At 43.4% G+C, this 19,699-nt stretch overlaps 2 protein-coding genes across 4 annotated transcripts in view; one reads left to right on the forward strand and one right to left on the reverse strand.

Annotated features, from left to right (window-relative positions):
* Window positions 1–7,544, reverse strand: part of NUDT15 (nudix hydrolase 15) — a 29,650-nt gene extending 22,106 nt beyond the window's left edge. Inside the window, exon 1 of one of the 2 annotated variants that reach the window (XM_029602872.1) lies at window positions 7,346–7,542. In XM_029602872.1, coding sequence (XP_029458732.1) covers window positions 7,346–7,488 — 143 coding nt within the window. In that variant the 5' untranslated portion in view covers window positions 7,489–7,542. Of the gene's footprint in view, window positions 1–7,345 lie in introns of both variants that reach the window. The other variant, XM_029602873.1, reaches the window with a different exon arrangement.
* Window positions 7,545–14,570: 7,026 nt separating this feature from the next.
* The window catches only part of SUCLA2 (succinate-CoA ligase ADP-forming beta subunit), a 170,861-nt gene continuing 165,732 nt past the window's right edge, over window positions 14,571–19,699 (forward strand). For both annotated transcript variants that reach the window (XM_029602875.1, XM_029602874.1), the window contains exon 1: window positions 14,571–14,722. In XM_029602875.1, the coding sequence (XP_029458735.1) occupies window positions 14,639–14,722 (84 nt within the window). In that variant the 5' untranslated portion in view covers window positions 14,571–14,638. The remainder of the gene's footprint in view (window positions 14,723–19,699) is intronic.

Consider the following 19,699-nt stretch of genomic DNA (forward strand, 5'->3'; position numbering starts at 1 on the left):
AGTTAGGGGTAGTAACCACTGCAATAAGCAAGCTACACCCATGCTTATTTGTTTACCCAGACTATATAATTCAGTCCTTGTTGGTTGTTGTCTGTATATAGATCCACTTTTCTTCATTCCCCCTGCAGTTGAAGCAAAGAGTTATGCTGGATATGCATTATGTTCTCCTTTTTCAATAACCTGACTACCGAACCTTCTGACTGTCAAGACAGCTCCCCTTCTCTTCTTGACAGTTCCAGAGGGAGACTACATCCTCCTCAGAGAGGGCTCAGTCCTTGAGGAATATATCCAGCGCCAACTGCAGCCTGGGTCTATTTCTTACCCAGGCTCTCCTCCCTAATGGTTGACTTAGCACCCTTGCTAATCACCCTTTTTGTAGCTTCCTGTTTTTGATCTCACAGTATGTTTTGTGCATAATCCACATAAACTCCAATGTGAAATCCTGTCCCCCAACCACCTCAGGCCCTTGAGGCTCCAGGATTTCTCTGGGGACTGTATGCAGTGGCTCCAATGCCACAGAGGAACTGTGCAATTGTTCTGCAGCCAAGGTACTGGGTTCACGAGCACTGGTTACATGGATACTGAAAGAGCACCCGGATCTGAAAGGCCCACATGGTCAGTATCTCCCTCTGCTGCTGGTGTCGCCTTTCCCTCAGTCCTGTCACAATTATTATAGGAGGGACCCAAGATGCTTAGAATGCACCTGGCTCTACACCACCCGCATTTGCGACGCCATTCCATATCTGGATCCACTGGGAATCCAGAAAGGGCAGAGTTTCCACCATAGGCCTCAGATACTGCTGGCTCTGTTGCAGCTTTTTATTTTTTTGTCCTTAAAGAGTTCTCTCCCCAGATGGGAAATGCCGGTTGTTTAAAAAAAAACCACTTGCCCTGGGGAAGGAAGAATAGTCAAGACTGTTGTCTCATTGTGTTCCCTGACTTGGCCTAGGCTATTACTGGGGAAGTCATCCTTAGGCAAGGCTATTGCCCTAGGAGCCTCCAACTTCCTTCCTGCTGGACCACAGGATTTTACCATCTGCTGGAGGCACAGAACTACCGATGCATTCCCTGCTATACCACACTATATAGGGAGTGACTTCAGGTCAAAACATTTGCCCTCTGCCTCCATCTGTTGGTAGGGAAGAACAATATCCACTTGTCTTGGCTGGTCTGAGAGAATGACGAGGAAGATCACGATTACATGAAAGAAAGATTAGCTTTTTGATACCTTAAACAAATAAATGAAATATTTACAGTTTCTTATATTGCACAACTATGCATATGAAACAAATGTGTAATACTAATGGCAGAGTGTGTATATTTGTATTGGGGTAAAAATAAAAAGGAATTTGAAAAAAAAAAAAGTTAAAGCAAATGCTTTTCTTTTAAAATAATCGTGGAAACAAATGGAATAGACAAATTTGAAGATCTTCCTTTTCTAGTTTTCCTTTCATTGCTCAGATATTCAAATGGTTTGATCAGCTAGATTTGTGACTTAGCAGGACAAACTGCAGACTTTTAAAATTCCCACACTCTAACCGCCTTCAAGTTAGCTGGAATAAAACTTATCCAGATAATGTAGAGGTAGTCAGGATAGAGATAAGTTAGCCGAATAACTTAGCAGGCTAAGGGGGTCATTTATCAAAGTGCTTTATGGCGTTTTCGCATGTGTTAAGGTGTTTTCGCATGCAAAAACCGCCTTTAACGCAGGCGAAAATACCATAATGCATGGTGTGATGCAAATTTGGAAAAGGGGAGGAGTTGGTGAGGTTTAGGTAGTAGTGTAGGGGTTAGGGGCCACTTTGACATTCAGAGTGAGACGTACGAACTGAACAGTACACTCTTGTGAAGATCTGATGTCCTTCGGAGTGAGGAAACTCACACAAAGATGAGATTTGTACAATGTTCTCTTAGCACAAGGCTCAACAGGCAATACATTTATTTATTTATTTGTTGATTTTTATATACCAACATTCGTCGGAACATCATACATGGGCCTGTGCCCATGCCCAGAGCCTACTTGTAACCTGGTGCTGCAGGTGAAGGCCCATCCGCGACCCGGCATATGGTGCTCCTGGCAGTGCATCAGGGTCTCCCGTGTGACTCGTCCCCCCCCCTCGCTATCCCTCCTTCCCGAAACGCATGCTGACGACGCAGTCCAGGCGGGGGAGAGAGGGGAGCGGTCAAATGATGTCATGGTCTACTTAAAGGGCCAGGACTGGGGCAACTGTGCCCTCTTTGTTCCCGGCTGCCCTTCCCACCTTAATTATCAGTTTGTGGGGTAGAACTTATTATTGTTAATGCGGAACATTTCTTGCATTGAAGTATTGGATGAAAGTTTACTTGCCATTTTACTGTTTGCAGATCTCATAATTAGCATCCAAGGTTAGTGATGCATGTTATCCATGGATATTATATAGGAGCAACGCAGCTACTAAATGTTTATGTCGCAGGAAGGGGAGAGGTGGGGGGGGGGCGTTTCAGATGTGGTGCAGGGCTGAATCACTGACCAGGTCAGCAGTAGACTTGCGCCTTGGGTGTCGCATGACGAGGAATCTGTACACCTCAGGAAACACCCTAGCTTGGGGTCAAGGCGGGGGGGGGGGGGGGGGGGGCGGTTTGATGCTGCCTTGCTTAGTACTAGGGTGGCCGGCGGAGGAAGAGGTGTAGCTTGTTTTGGCAATTGCCTTCTCTGCTCGGGTACGGTTATTTAAAGGGGAATATATTGTTGAATAAAGCTGTGGCTGTTTATACCCAATTGCTATTCTTATGTCGTCATTTCATTGCTATGAATGCCGTACCAAGTCATGACGGGGTGTTACAGCTGAGAGGGGTGGGTAATGGGTTTGGGAAAGGGAGAGGGAGGGATGTAGGCAGGCCGACACTATCACGGCTGCTAGAGTTATCACTCCCCAAACACACACATGTAATTTATATAATTTGAGACTTCTCAACATCTGCTTCAACTATTTGTAATGAATTCTTGCCATTCTTTAAAACAGGGACATAGAAACCTAAGGGGGAAGAACTGCCAGAGATATGCATGAAGAATTGGACTGAACCACACTCTATATGTAAAGAAAGACATTGTAAGATTTGTAGATCTATTTAAGAAAAAGCAAAGTATATTAAAAAAATACACATTGTTCTTGCTGCTGCCACCATCAGGATTGCCACTGCCCTATAGAAGAAGCATGCCTGGCCCTAAAGGGAGGGGAAGAAGCTGAAAGGAATGGTAGTGCATGGGGGGGGAGGTACAGAGAGTGAAAGATAGAGGGAAAATGTGTTAGAATGCCAGGAGCATAGAGGAAAGAAGAAGAAAAAAAAAGACACTCCCAAAAACATAATTAGTTTGTTGTTTTGTTTTTTTTTTTAAAGCAAGAGCAAAAAAGAAATAAAAATGTCCTGGTTCCTAAAAATGTTTGGCTGGTACCTAACTTTTCTAAATATTTTTCTACTGTTGCTTATCCTAAAAACCTGCCAAGACTGCATTTTCATATCTTTGCCTTACATTTATTTTTTAACACAGGACTTTAATCCTGGTATATTTAAGATAACTGATATACAAACAACTTAGTATTTCCAAATAATTGGATTTGTACTTTTTCCGTTACCATCATTGCAATAGACTTTAAAAAAAAGCAGAAGTACCAGATTGCACAAAATATCAATTGGTAGGGGTTTTTTTGCCTCTGTTTTCTGTTTTCAGTCTTCTGCTTAAGTTCAGTTTTGTTTGCCCTACTATTTTACTTTTGTATATTTGGGCTGCCTTACAATAAAAGGCAAGCTTTTTCTTTTTTATGTCCACACTTACTTTAACTTTCCACTTCTAGTTATGATGTAAATTTGTTTTCTTTTTATAACTGTGACATATGCAGGGAATACTGATACAGCAGTGCCTGATTTACTTAGCCTCACCGAGGTGAGAGCGGAGAATTAGAGAGAACTTTCTGGAACTAATTTGTTAGGGTTAAAATAAAAGATCCTAACTTAAAATACAATTCCTAATAAACCTGTTAACTACTATCAGACCATTCCCGTGCTAGAACACCTACCAGAATTATATGCAGTCAAGACTGCCCGCGGGAGGGGGCTCAAGTGTGAGAACACTGTTTCTCACCAGGTTCTTCAATCTATTTCACACCCTTCCATGACTCTCTTCTATCTCCTTCATTATCTGTTGAATTAAATTCCTTGTCTACATTGCCTCTAATCCCTCCATTTCCCACCCCTCCATGAAAGGCCATTTTTTGGGTAGGGGGACCACTGCGATCGCCCAGGGCACTGACAATCTGGGATCACCATCAACACTGCTCCGGGGGGGTGTGTGTGTGTGTGTGTGTGTGTGTGTGTGTGTGTGTGTGTTTTGAAGCAGATTTGCTTAAGCAGACATGCATGCTGCACCTAAGGCTATGCAGACCCAAATTCAGTGCTGACAGGAAAATGGGAGGAGCTGGGGGTGTCTGTGCCAACACTGTCACTGTTCGCCCTGGGAGCATGTTCAAAGCTTGAGATGTGCATACCGGAAGTGCCAGTGTGTAAATTTTGAACATGCTCATACGGGCCACACGGCTTTACATGCACTTGGATGAGCATTTTGGACGGGCACCTAAAACCCCTTATGCACATTTTTACTCTCAAAAATTAACACCTACCGCGGAGCAGGCATTAATTCTTGAGGAGACCCTAAAGTTAATAGAAAAGCAGAAAATACTGCTTTTCTGTAGTTCCTACAATTTCATATTGTGGCGATATTAAATTGGAGGAACCGAAAAAAGGAGTAAGGGGGGGGGGGGGGAAGTCACTGGCGACCAGGTTAGGAAAATAGATGCTCAGTTAATGAGCATCCTTTTTCCTAACCTGTACTGACAGCTCCTCCCCTGGGCACCCGATGCCAAGGCGGCTCTAGGGACACACAATTTCCCCTAGCGTCTCCTTTGTACCATGGCAACCCATTTAAATATTAAATTGGGTGCCTGAGGTGGATTGGTGCACATTAGGAGAGCGCACGTTTCAAATTGAGCGCCCGCTGCAGTAGAGTAAGGTGGAGGAAGCAAGGGGGGAGATGCTAGGAGGGAGAAAGGGAAAGGCAGGAAGCAAATGCTGTGGCTAGGGAAGGGGTTAATAGGGCAGAAAATACTGGGGAAGGGGATATAAGAGAGAGAGGAATGGATGCTGAAGATGGGGGTAAGAGGCAGGAGCAAATGTTAGGGGAGGGTTAAGAGGCAGGGGAGAGGTTGCTAGGTGAGGTGGGGATGCAAGAAGCAGGGGGGGGAAGGAGGCAGGTAATGTAGACAGTGCTGTAGACCGTTTCTGTGCAACCTCGCCCCTGCTAATCCATGCCAACTACTGGGACATCAGGATCTTGGGGGCACCAACAATAATTTTCACCCACAGCACTATTTGCCCTAGAGCCTACCCTGCTCCCATGTTCCTTGTCACAACTGGAAATGTTTCGGCTTTGCTCATCCTGAGATTACCTTCACAGGAGGAAAGGGACAAGGGGTTGGGGTGGGGAATTCACTCCATATTGTCTGGTACCTATACCAGTGAGTACATGTACATCAGCATCTCCATGGCAATTTCTACCTCTAATCATAAGAAAACTACTGACCACTTTCTTGCTCTCTAGATTGCACTGTGTCCACCTTTGGCCTCTGGTTCATTTCTTTCCACAAGTTCTCTTACCCTCTTTAGGCCTACTCAGGGCCCTGAGACTTTTCCTTCAAGCACCAGAGCAGAGTCCCAACTGCTCCACTCCACGCCTGCCATCACTTCTCATTTTGCCTTCGTTATTAAGCAAGAATGCATCTTACACCACCACCACCAACAACAAAAAAAGTGAAACTGTGCTCTAGTTTGTGATTAAAATAAAACTGAATACGTCACTTCCTTCCCGCAGCCTACACAGCGCGGGCACCCCAGGAAAAACAGGAAAAAAACCTACAATCTGCCAGATTCTCTTAGCTGAGTGTTTACATGTAGAGATTCGGGGTCAGCAGTAACAGATTTAAGATTTTTCTGCCTTTAGGTACTGTTGCATCCGTCCCTCCTCTCTGAAGACTGGACAACAGGGAGCAGAAGGGAAGCAGCCCCATAGTTGCCCGCCGCAGCTCAAGGATAAATTCTGCGGCAACATTCTGAAAATTCTGAAGCACATGGACAAACATTTGCATCTTTACTTTTATAATCTAAAATACGTTTTCCACCTTGCTTGCACTTGTATAATTTATTTCCATTTTACTGAGTGAGGAAAAAGGGGTCTCAAGTATCACTACAAGGAGATCTCAGGGCTGGGGAGAAGAAGGGAGGACTAGAAATGTGGTGAGGAAAGGATTGGGGTTGGAGGAGAATGAGTGTAAGAAGGAAAGAGGACTTGGGATAGGGGAAGGAACTGGAGAGAGAACCATGGCTGTGGAGGATGGGGGTGGGGAAAGATCAAGAATCTGGGATAAGGAAGAAGGAGGGAAGTTCTGGGTTTGAGGAAGGAGCAGGAGAATTGAAGGGAGGGGGGTTCCAAGATCTGGGGAGAAAGGAGAGGTAGGAAGGAAAGGAGGATTCTGCAGGACAGAATCTGAGATTAAGGGAGGGAGGGAGAGAGAATCTTTAGGGTGGGGAGGTTCAGAGAATCTCCTATCCAATTTGGCATAATCACAAACCACACACAAACACTACCCTTCTCCCTCTGTTCCCCTCTCTTAGACAAAGGTGCAAAGGCCCCAGCTGATAAGTCTCATCACCCAGCCTTTATCCTCACTCCTCCAATGATCCCCCATTCAGCACCCCCTCCCCTTTCGTTGTCTACTCCAAACTCATCCCTCCCCTCTTGTCCCTGATTTACAGGAGAGGAAGGGCTGCTATACCTGCTTCAGGCTCGCCCCCCTCCCCACACAGCTGCATGGGAAGGGATGGGCTGAATCAGAAAGCTGTTCTCTGCCTAGAGAGATTCAGTACAGCTGGAAGATAGTAAATGTTCACACAGCCTGCTGCCCCAAGGGTCTGCGGCTCACATCCAAAAAAATCGCAGCGATTTCCCTAACCATGCATCCTGCCCCCGAACGACATAAAAAAAAAATATATCTGCAGATGAGGTCGTTTAGCACAGTCTGGACTGACAGCGGAAAGAACACGAGTTCCTATCCCACAGCAGCGGCGGCAATAGCTGCCCATAGAAGCGGCCGCGTTATTGCCCTTTTTACAGAGGCATCGGTGCAATAGTTTGTAGGCCTCTGCCTGGCTCGAGTGCCGGGGTGGAAGAAGGGGGACTGTTCCTTTCCCTGACTGGAGCTCAGGTATCGGATTCACTCGCGTCCTCTCTGCCGCCGGCACCTCGGCTTTCACTTACCCAAATTCTAAATGCCCACCCGGCAGCTGGAAAAGCCCCGAGCCCGTGGAGCCTTTCCTCCGCCCCAGCAGGACGCAGCCAGGGTGCACGGGGCTGGTAACAACGACCCCCACTCCGACCCCTGGCCGCCTCTTGCCGTCCATTCCGAGCAACGACCCCTGGGCTGCCCGCGCGGTGTGGGCTGCGGGAAGGAAGTGACGTATTCAGTTTTATTTTAATCACAAACTAGAGCACGGTTTCACTTTTTTGTTGTTGTTGGTGGTGGTGGTGTAAGATGCATTCTTGCTTAATAACGAAGGCAAAATGAAAAGTGACGTTTACAATCGGGAATAAAATCTATATAGTTACCTTCCACATGCGGTACCAGCATTTGAGCTTTTTTTTTTTGCCTTCCCCTTTTTCATTCATTTTTAATTCTGCCCGGCTCCCCGCAGACAACATTCCCAGATGGGTCCATGGAGACCCGGGGAGAGGAGTTCAATTGTTTTTTTGTAATTATTTCGATGATTATTTTTATACATCACTATTTGTTTAGTTATGCCCCTTCTCTCCCCCCCCCCAGCTATTTTCTGTACTCAACTCTTCCAGCTTCAGGGTCGCCTCCTCATCGCTGGCAACTTGACAATTGCCCAAATGTTGGCTTTCTCCGATGTAATAAAATACTTGCTCCGATGACACCTAGGGTTGCAGACATCCAGAAATTACATTTCCAATATAGGTGATATTACAGGCTCTCAAAAAATATCAAATTTGGGGAATGTAGATTTAGCAATTCAATATATTTAAATTACTTTCCAGGCTGCCATCACACTTTTGAACTCCCAGAACTTGCTGCCCCATTAGAAATAAAATCATATTAAAGGTAATCTTGTAATTTACAATGCTATCTAGGATTTCAATAATCTGTTGTCAGAAAATTTTTATGACAATTCAAAAAATTATGGATCAGAGTAGCAAGACTCCCTCACACAATGGTGTCTCCAAACATCCCATTTTCAATCCATGATATTAATCTATAAAGACTCCATGAAGAATTTATTAAATTGTATCTTACCTAATGCTATTAGAACTTGATGTATGTGCCTACTTAACAACACACATAGCCTTCGCCTCTGTTAATTTGCTGATCCAGTTAGTTTATATTTTTCATTCTTTGTTCATCTTCTCTCTGATTTTCATTCATTCATTCATTCATTCATTCATTCATGTTTGTTTGTTTGTTTATTTATTTAAAGACTTTTATATACCGAAGATCATGTACTAGTACATATCGCTTCGGTTTACAGATAACCAACATTAGAATTACCATATACATGGTGTACATAGAACAATAAACAATCTATAATTGTATAATCTATAATTGTACTATAATCCTAACTTCTTTTTTTTTTTTAAATAAAAGCTAGAGTATTTTCCAACATATTGTTAAATAGACTATTAACATTTAATTTGCTTGACCCAATATAATGCCTAGCTTGTAAGGTGCAATAATATAAAAAAAAAGCCTTAATGGGCAATACGATGTAACAATTACACGCAGAAAGACGTATCCACCACAATTTATATTAATGATTTAAGGGACCTTCATATCATCCTCTCACTTTGATATATTTTAGAGCCTTGATCGATGAATCAAAGGGGTATTCTATTAATCATTGGTCCAATATTTTTAACAATTTTTTGAAAAAAATTTTGAATATTAAAAAAGTGCACTACTTCCCCGTTTTTTGAAGTTAATTCATGCCCAACATGGTACCATGTTTCGCAAAATGCTGCTTCAGGGGCTAGAATCAGCATATATTCAATCCAGGATATTTATTCGTTCAGTCCCGTTTTAGTCTTACTGACTGAAGGGACTACTCATCTCTTTTTCTTTCACATCGCGTTTTCACCCTCCAGAGATTCGGTGGGTGAAAACGCTTCAGTTAAAAATATTGGACCAATGATTAAAAGACTACCCCTTTGATTTATCGATGGAGCATTAGGTAAGGCTCTAAAAGATATCAAAGTGAGGGGATGATATGAAGGTCCCTTAAATCATTAATATAAATTGTGGTGGATACGTCTTTTTGTGTGTAGCTTGTAAGGTGAACTTTTTTTTTGTGAAATGTTAGCTTTCTCTTGTAATCTTGGGAAAGATATTACTCCTCTTTCAGCATATAAAAGAAGAACCTGAATAGTATTAACACTAAACCTAGTCCAACTTACACATTTTTAGTCATGCTTAGTAGAAAATCCCCATTAATTAGCAATGGTAAAAACAAAGATATTGAAGTTTGCTTTTTGCAAAGATGACAGAATTTTTTTCCAAGTTTCTTTTACCATTTTAACCAATATATTGCTACTAGTTTCAATGGGTACATTTTTTTGTGCGTAAAATGCGTTTGAGTACAGTGTGATCATTTGCTCATCTGTCAGAAAATTTATTCTTTTCCATTAGCCAATCAAATATGTAACATTTGACATGCTAAATCATAGACTGTAATGTCAGGAAATTCTATATCACCTTTCCATTTCTGAAGAACCAATTTACTTTACTTATTTTAGCTTTTTTCAAAGTAAAATAAATTTAAGGATTGACTTTTACAGTTCAAAATTTTTTCCTGTATCCATACAGGAAGACTTTGCAGCATATACAATATTTTTGGCAATAAGACCACTGGGGTAGATCTTAAAAAAATACGCGATCGCGTACTTTTGTTCGCACCAGGCGCATATCTTATAAAATCCGGGGTCGGCGCGCACAAGGGGGTGCACATTTGTGCAACCTGTGCTCGCCGAGCCCAGCGCGCACTGCCTGTTCCTTCCGAGGCCGCTCCAATTTTGGAGCGGCCTCGGAGGGAACTTTCCTTCGCCCTCCCCCCACCTTCCCCTCCCCTACCTAACCCACCCCCCCGGCCCTATCTAACCCCCCCTAGCTTTGTCGGCTTTCAGCAGGCGTAACTTTGTGCGCGCCGGCCGGCAGCCCCGCTCCATGTTCTGGTCCCGGGGGCTGGTCCAGAGGCCGGCACCACGCCCCCGGGCCCGCCCCTGAAATGCCACAGCATGCCCCCGACACGCCCTCTCCCCGCCCCTTTTCCAAAGCCCCGGGCTCTGAAAATCCACCCCACTGTGTCTGCAATTTTATGTATTTCCTCTATCTTTGCTTGTTCTCCATTTTCCCTTTGTTCCATCTCTGCCTCCTGATTTTGTGTCCTCCTTCCTTTTTCTGTTTCAGTTCCTACTTCCTTTTTCTTCTTTCTGCTTTGCCTACTTCTCTTTATCTTCTTTTTGTCATTTCTTCCTATTTTTTCATGCTTTCCTTTCCTCGTCCCCCTTTCTCCTGTGCTTTCCCCTCCTTTCTTCATCCATTATCACAATGAACTTCTTCCTTCCCCACCCTAATCCAGCGTCCTCTCCCTCTCTTTCCTTCCCCAAAATAAGAACATAAGACTTGCCATAATGGGTCACACCAAAGGTCTATCAAGCCCAATATCCTGTTTCAAACAGTGTCCAATCCAGGTCACAAGTACCTGGCAGGATCCCAAAGGGTCAATAGATTTCATGCTGCTTATGCCAGGGATAGGCAGTGAATTTCTGCAACTCCACCTTAATACTGGTTTACGGACTTTTCTTCCAAGAACTTGTCCAAACCTTTTTTTAACCCAACTACACTTAGGGTAGATTTTAAAAAATTGCGCCCACGCGTACTTTTGTTCGCGTGACCGGCGCAAACAAATGTACGCCAGATTTTAATAGATATGCGCGTAGCTGCGCGTATCTTTTAAAATCTGGGGTTGGCGCGCACAAGGCTGCCCAAAATCGGCAGCCTGTGCGCGCCGAGCCACGCAGCCTGCCTCCGTTCCCTCCGAGGCCGCTCCCTAGGAGGGAACTTTCCTTCCACCCCCCCCAGCCCTATCTAAACCCCCCTACCTTTGTTAGAAAAGTTACGCCCTCGCGTGCGCCGGCCGGCACACGATTCCCTGGCCTGGGAGCGGTTTCGGAGGCCTCGGCCACGCCCCCCAAACGCCTCCGTGCCGGAACCACACCCTGCCCCCAGATGATGTGCCGTCGTGACACGCCCCCCCCCCCCCAGGAAAGCCCCGGGACTTACGTATGCAGGGGGAGCTTGGTTTTCGGGGGGTACCCGCATATCTTACGCGTGTATCCCTTTGAAAATCTGCCCCTAACAGCTTTCACCATATTCTTCGGCAATGAATTCCAGTGTTAAATTAGTGTTGAGTAAAAAAATATTTTCTCCTATTTGTCATACATGTATTAACTAGTAACTTCATTGTGTTCCCTAGTTTTAGTACTGTTTGAAAGTGTAAACAACCAATTCGTGTTTACCCATTCCACTCCATTCATTATTTTATAAACCTCTATCATATCTCCCCTCAAATGTCTCTTCTCTAAGCTGGAGTCCTAACCTCATTAGCCTTTCCTCCTAGGGGAATTGTCTTATTCCCTTTATCATTTTGGACACCCTTCTCTATATTTATTCTAATTCCACTATATCTTGTTTGAGATGCATTGACCAGAATGCAAACACTATTTAAAGTGTGGTCTCACCATGGAGTAATAGAAAGACATTATGATACCCTCAGTTTTATTCTCCATTCCTTTACTAATAATTCCTACCATTCTAATTGCTTTGTTGGCTGCTCCAGTACACTGAGCAGAGGATTTCAACATATTATCCACGATGATGCCTAGATCCTTTTCATGGATGGTGACTCCCAATATGGAAACTTGCATTGTGTGGCTTCAATTTGATTGCTCTTCCGTACATGCATTTTGCACTTGTCTACATTAAATGTTATCTACCATTTGGATGTCAAATCTCCCAGTCTTGCAAGATCCTTTGCAATTTCTCAGAATTCTTATGATTTAACAAATTTGAATAATTTTGTATCATCAGCATATTTGATCATCTCACTCATTGTTCCCATCTCTAGGTCATTTATAAATATGTTAAAAAGCAGTGGTCCAAATACAGATCTCTGGGGCACTCCACTATTCACCTTTCTCCATTGAGAAAATTAACCATTTAGCTGTACTCTTGTTTTTTTTTTTTTTTTTTAATCTTTTAACCAGTTCTCAGTCCAATAGAACATTGCCTAATAACCAATGCCTTTTTAATTTCTTCATGAGGTACTTTGCCAAACGTTTTCTGAAAATCCAGATACACTATATCAACTGGCTGACCTTTATACAAGTGTTTATTCACGCCTTCAAAAGAATGTAGCAGACTGATGAGGCAAGACTTCCCTTGGCTAAATCCATTTTGGCTTTGTCTTAATAAACAACCTCTGACCCCCCCTCACCCTCGCCTCCTCCTACATCCCTGTCCCCCCCCCCCCACCCTCCCCTCAACCTCCTCCCACCTCACCCCCTTATCGTTCCCCTCCCTTTCACCCTCTGATTAAATCCTGCTATCTTGTTAATAGTAAAAAAAACAAAAAAAAAAATTCTTTCCTTGACTCACTTTATGAGTTAATTATTTATTCACCTTTCTTGAGTTGACTTAGTTTACTTACTGTTTGCTTGTCATTAAAATATTGTAAAGCTTGTTGCTATGTTACGTTACACTGTGAACTGGGGTGATGTTATTTAACGTGCCCCGGTATATAAAAAAATCTTTAAATAAATAAATAAACTATGAAACATAGAAACTTAGAAATGACGGCAGAAGAAGACCAATAGGCCCATCCAGTCTGCCCAGCAAGCTTTCACACTTATTTTCTCATACTTATCTGTTACTCCGACCGCTGAGTTCAGGGCCCTTATTGGTAGCTTTTTTATTCTAATTTCCTTCCACCCCCGCCACTGATGCAGAGAGCAGTGTTGGAGCTGAATCAAAGTGAAGTAAAATGCTTAATGTTTGAGGGTAATAACCGTCGTATTGAGAAAGTTACCCCGATGTTTGTATAGTCATACTGCTCAGATCAATGCCTTGTTAGATGTTGGCTGGATGTAACTCCTATTTCTTCATTCCCCCTGCTGTTGAAGCAGTGAGCTGCGCTGGATATGCTTTCCAAGTGAAGTAACAGGCTTAAATTGGTTTGGGGTAGTAACCGCAGCAACAAGCAAGCTACTCCCACGCTTATTTGTTTACCCAGACTGTGCAATTCAGTCCTTGTTGGTTGTTGTCTGAATGTAAATCCTCTTTTCTTCACCCCCCCTGCCGTTGAAGCAGAAATTTACACTGGATATGCATTGAAAGTGAAGTATCAGGCTTAATTGGTTTGGGGTAGTAACTGCCGCAATAAGCAAGCTACTCCCACGCTTGTTTACCCAGACTGTGCTACCTTGTTGGTTGATGCCTGAATGAAATCCTCTTTTCCACATTTCCTCTTGCCGTTGAAGCATAGAGCAATGTTGGAGTCTCATTAACCGTGTGAATGTTTATTGAATAAGGGTATTAATCACTAGGTAGTAGCAGTCATGACCACGTATATAATTTTGTTCTTTATAAAAGTTTTAACCATTTTTCCTGACACTGATGTCAGGCTCACCAGCTCCTTTCTCTCTCTCCATTCCCCATAGGGCTGGTGCTTCTATTGGGAGAACTAGATGGCTGCCTAGAGTGACACATCTTGGGGGGAGCGGGGCAGTGGTGTCAACATTATAGGAAGCCTGGGGCAACCAGCAGAGCCCATCCTGCTGGTGATTGGATGGGCTCTATTGGTTGCCCATCAGAGTGGTGACTAGTAGGTATGTCTTGGGGTGGGGGAACGGGTTGTATGTGCAATACAGATGGGTTGCCTAGGGTGTCCAATACCCTTGCACTTTCCCTGATTTATCATACACATGCCCTCACTTCCCATTTTTCTTCTGTTTCCATCTCTTTTCCTTCCACTACCATCTCTTTTTATTCCTTTGCAGCGTTTTTTCATACTTTAAGGTCTCTCACCCACCCCTCAACTCCATTTCCTCGCTCCTACCCTTTCTTTCCTTTTCTTAGTTTCCCATCTCCTTCACCTCCTACAGTTCCTCCATCTCTGGATCATCTCTACAATACCTTCCTTCTCATCCCCCACATTTCTTATTCCTTGCCGCCACAAATCCCCAATATTTTTCTTCTCCAGCATCTGCCCTCTGCTTCTTACCTCTTTCCCCCCCCCCCCAGCATTTCTCCCCTGTCTCTCTCATAGGATGATCCAATTCCCGAGATCCCAGATTGAGAGGCCTCGAGGATCATAGAGTGTAGCGCTCAGATGTCTACATGGTCGCTCTTGGCCTTTTCCACGCTCGAAGATACCGCCGACGCCTGCGCAGTAGGCGGAAGGTTGGGGCGAGGCGTTTGGAGGGATGGCGGCCTCCATGATCTGCAGCCGGCTGTCGGCCGGGCTGAAAACCAAAGGCGCCCGAACGGCGCTGAGCGCCGCTACTAAGGTAAGGACCCGGGCAGTGCTCGAAGGGGGGCGGGGAGCGGCTCGGCCCTGGAGTCGGTAGCGAAGGGACAAGAAAGGCGGCGGCGTCTCTTTCCTTCCCCGCTCTGACGCCCGCGGAGCTCCCAGCGTTAGCCGCCGGTCTCCTCCCCCTCGCGAGTCGGACGGTGTCGGAGGAGGCCCGCGCTGTCTGGAAGAGGAGCCTCTGCAGGGGTTACATGGGCGGCCGAGGCTCGGAGCCTCGTCCTTCGGACGCGTTGACCCCCGGGGAGGCGGGGGAGGGATGCTTGGAAGTCTCGGAGCCTTACCCGGCAGCGCTCGTGCTCGAGCAGCACGCTGAAATGTTGTCAGTCCCCGAGTTAAGTTTATGCTGAGCCGCCGGGGGAGGAGCAGGAGGTTGCAGTTTCAGGCCATATCAATGTTTACGTTCAGTGGACTTTCTGTTACAGTGAAAAGAGGGGAACAAAGCTGGTCCTTAACAATGATGCTATTAAAAAAAACCAAAAAAACTTTAGCTTTTGAAATGTGTACCTTCTAATTTCTGTTCCATGTTTAGAGCCTTTTTAGAAAGCTTGCTATCACACAGGATGGTTAATACATGAAAGCGGAGACACCATGAAGTTGGTGTCTGCAGGGCAGACACCAACTTCAAAAACCCCAGGAAACGACCGCAAAGAAGGTATAAAATTTACCGCGCCATCCTACTGACTAGGGGGGAACTAAGGAAGAGTAGCTGTGTTTAAAAAAGGATTGGATAAGTTCTTGGAGGAGAAGTCCATTACCTGCTATTAATTAAGTTGACTTAGAAAATAGCCACTGCCATTAGCAACGGTAACATGGAATAGACTTAGTTTTTGGGTACTTGCCAGGTTCTTATGGCCTGGATTGGCCACTGTTGGAAACAGGATGCTGGGCTTGATGGACCCTTGGTCTGACCCAGTATGGCATGTTCTTAGGGAACCTGGCGCGGATGCAATGGAAACCGCAAAAAAAAAAAAAGATACAAACGATAACAGAAATCGTTTGGTTATTAAGCTGTATATTGTAACCTTCTGTGAATTGTTCACTATTACTTGTTCCAGTTGTAAATCCAAGTCTTTGTAGATCACCCCTGTTCTATGTAGGTCAGTTCTCGTTCTTTGTAATTCAGTTCCATGTCACACGGTTTGAACTCTGTGGAAAAGCATGATAATAAATAAACGATAATTAGCTGTGAAGGGGAAGATAAACTGGGGTCTGTCCCAGTGCAGCAGGAATTACATTGGGCAGACTAGATGAGCCGTGTGGTTATCTGCCCTTATGTTCTCTTGTGTTTTATGACAATAGATTATATAGTAATATAGTAAATGAAGCACATTTGCTTTTAAACCCTCTCCCATTTGGTGGAATCTAAATTCAAACTAGAAATTATGGAAATATATAATAAAGATGTTTTATTTTTGCATAATCTTTCAGTAAACAATTTAAATATGATAGCCCACTATTCATAATTAAACATAATTAAACTCCTATAGAAATAACTGCCAGTTCTTATTTACTTAACCCTATTCTGTAAACGTAAACTTTTCATGAAGACTGTAATCTGTAAGCACCTGTATTTATTATAAGAATTTGTATTTACTATTTATATTTATTATTTAGCTATTAACATTGTTCTGTTACCACTTGGTACTATTTCTCTCCTTTACCTCAAACTCTAAGTTCCTACTAAGTTAGCCATGTTATTTATACCCAATCATTGGATGTAATTGTATATTTGTTTAATTGTTCAATCTGTTTGATGTAATTTTCTGTTCCTTGTTCTGTGTAAACCGAAGTGGTATGCACTAGTGCATGAACTCCGGTATATAAAAGCCTTTAAATAAATAAATAAATAGTGGTTAGTTAAAGCAGTTAGTAGTTGCCTTAGTTTACAGCTTAAATTACATATTGACTTTAGTTTATAGGTCAGGTCAAGAATATCATCTTTTGACCTTTAAGTTTAGTATCATGATGGACACACTTTGCAGCAGTTTAATGTAATGGCAACTACTGAGAAGTTTTGTGGTGTAAATAAACAATGTTATATTTGTAATCTTTCGTGGTAAGAAAATTGGCTTGAGGCAGAAGTGGAACCTTCATCAGTCCTTTTTCCTCTTCCCCTTTCTCTGCCAAGAAAAATTGTTGTCAAGGCTGTACTCTTGTATTGTTAAAAGAGGAGGGGCAAAAATTATAACAATTCATTTCTGATAGTCCTGGAATCCAGGGCTGATTTGAGTTTTGTTTTGAATTTATATCAAATTAAGTTCCTGCCCTTATGCTGGTTATCAGGTCAGTATCCCTATTGTTCTTGATAGTTTTCATTTTAACCTGGTAAACTTGCTTACACTTTTCATTTATGAACTGTGAAAACACAGTAGGTTGAGCCAGTAATTTCTTTTTAATGATGTATTTTCACAGGTAGCTAATGCAAAGAGCTTAAGATTGGAGAAATATGGTTTACATGAAGAATGAATATCAGACAATGATAGTTGGAAGTGGAGTCGGGACAACTGGCACGGACCCCTCCCAACCAAAAAGGTGTTCCACTGTCCCTGCATGAGTTAGTTTTCTCTTACTTGCCATGGTTGGACTGACATGGGGTGCTAAAATAGTTAAAGGATTCAGAATTCAATGACTGGGGACAATGGTGCTTTCTCTTACTCTAGTAAAGAATTCACTTAGGTACAAAATGAAATACAAGATGTCAGAACTGCCTAAACAGTTTGTGTTTATATCAGTGCTATATGGTGGCGATGTCTTACATGTGTAAGACAGGGAAATGGAAACCAGACTGCCGGGATTGTAATTAGGGCAAAATTTCTTCCTGTCAGTTGTGCCAGTGAGGCAATAAAATTTACAGGCCTGCAGTAAAAAGGTAGTCAGTTTAAACTTTTAACAATTTGTTTTTATGCCAGTCTACTTTTTGCTTTAAGTCTGTCCTGTCTTCAAAGGCTTGTTTTTCTTGCTTCCACACTTGGCTCATCTCTTCTCTTTGGTTCCTTTCGCCACTGTACATTTCTTCGACACTATTCCTATTACCAGGCTTATCTTGCTTGCTGCCAATTTTGCTCATGTGCAGGTTGGATCACTCTCTCTTATCCTGCCTAATCCTTCATTGTTACTAGGAATTGTTGCAACTTGCTGAGCTATGTTAGCCACCTCTAGTGGCTCACACTGAAAATTAGTCAATTTCATTGACCTATTTGCAGAGATTCTCAAACCAGTACCACATTAAAAACCTTCCCCCACCATGTGTTATCAGGACTTTGAGCCCTATCCCCATGCTTTGTTTTTAACCATTGTTTCCCAACCCTGTCCTAGAGGCACACCTAACCAGTCTGGTTTTCAGGATGTCCATAATGAATATGCATACAAACTAATTATGGACATTCTAAAAACCAGACTGACTAGGTGTGTCTCCAGAACAGCATTGGGAAAATTTAATTTTACCCTCTGAAAGTAATACATTATATGTAAGTGTAGAAAATCCCTCAGACTCCTCTTGTTTGGCAATAGTGGGGCAGGTGGCTTACCTCTGTGGCTCTTCTCTCCACCTTCAGGCAGGTTGGGGGAAGAAAAGATAGGCAATGCTGTTTATCCCCAGCTCCTCCCTGCTTCATTGGGCGAGTTGGTAACAGGAAGGATATAGCACACTAGTTCCCAACTCTTCTCATAAGTAAACAGGGAGGAGGCAGCATGTAACAGGCTGCGTCCTGCAGTGCTGACACTAGGGCAATGTTTGTTGTTCCACCTCCCGTGATGTCTATGCACCTTCTAGGGGTCCTATCCCCTCTCTACCACCCCCATTCCTCAGGCTGAGAACTCCTTTAGTAAACTGTTTCCCAAGCTTTTCAAGGCCAAGTAACAGCAACATTAACAAAACTGTTGCGTGACACACCTCCATAGAGCAGTTAGAGCAGACATATACAGGACCAAAAGAAGAGCTAGAGAAGTACTGAAAACCCCACCAATTTCTCTTCCAAATTGTACAGGAAAGGGAAAGAGGGGCAGAGAAAAATGCATGAACATCATCATGGGCCAATTCCCTCTAAATAAGTACAGGAGAATGGAGAAGTGAGATGGTTATCTTAGCTGCTGCATGTGGCTGCCAAGCTTCTCCACAGCTACTGCTTCCAGTACTCAAGACTGAGTCACAGTGCACTGTCCCCATTTCACTCATTCTAGTGATTAGACACAAGAGGCTGGAAGGACTCGAAGGAGGGGGATCAGGAGGGAGTGTTATGTGCACTGTGTGTGCTGCATAAAAGTGGGGCCCAGCTATATATGCCCTGCATATTGCCTATTAATTACCCACACTCTGGGGCTCATGGTGTAGCTAGAAAGTAGGAACATGTATAATTACACATGTTCTTAGGAGCTCCTATGTTTGAGAACAATGTTGGTAGCTCTTGTTGCTGTGAAATGCTAAGAGCAGAGCCCAGGAGCAGGTCTGGATCTGAGAATCAGACAGTGGTGACTTTTTTCCATGGCACACCAGTGTGCCATGGCATACTGGTTGCAAAACACTGTAGTAGAAGCATATTAATACAGTAAGTGAATTACTGTAGATACTAGCAGCAGCAGTGGAAGATACTGATGGCCAGCAGACTTGCAATTAGTGATGGCCAAAGGATCTAACATATTAGACAAATGACAAAGAAAACTGGCAATCATAATTCAACAAGAATTAAACTCTAACTCCAAGTCAGAGGTTCCAGAATTTGAGAGAGATACTTCCAGCATTCTACAGAACATTAGTACTGAAATGAACAAGAGTGGAATTGCAAAACATCCTGCCACAGACATACCAACAATATGTTCATATACAAGAGACCACCCATAGAGACACAAATTAAAATTCAAGATTATAAAGCCAATGCTAATAAACCTAACTATATTACAATTCAGAATTGACTTTAAAATACTCTGTCTCTTACATAAGTTTATTTATGGAAAAAAT

Source organism: Rhinatrema bivittatum, chromosome 5 (assembly GCF_901001135.1).
Source record: "Rhinatrema bivittatum chromosome 5, aRhiBiv1.1, whole genome shotgun sequence".
Taxonomy (NCBI): Eukaryota; Metazoa; Chordata; class Amphibia; order Gymnophiona; family Rhinatrematidae; genus Rhinatrema; species Rhinatrema bivittatum.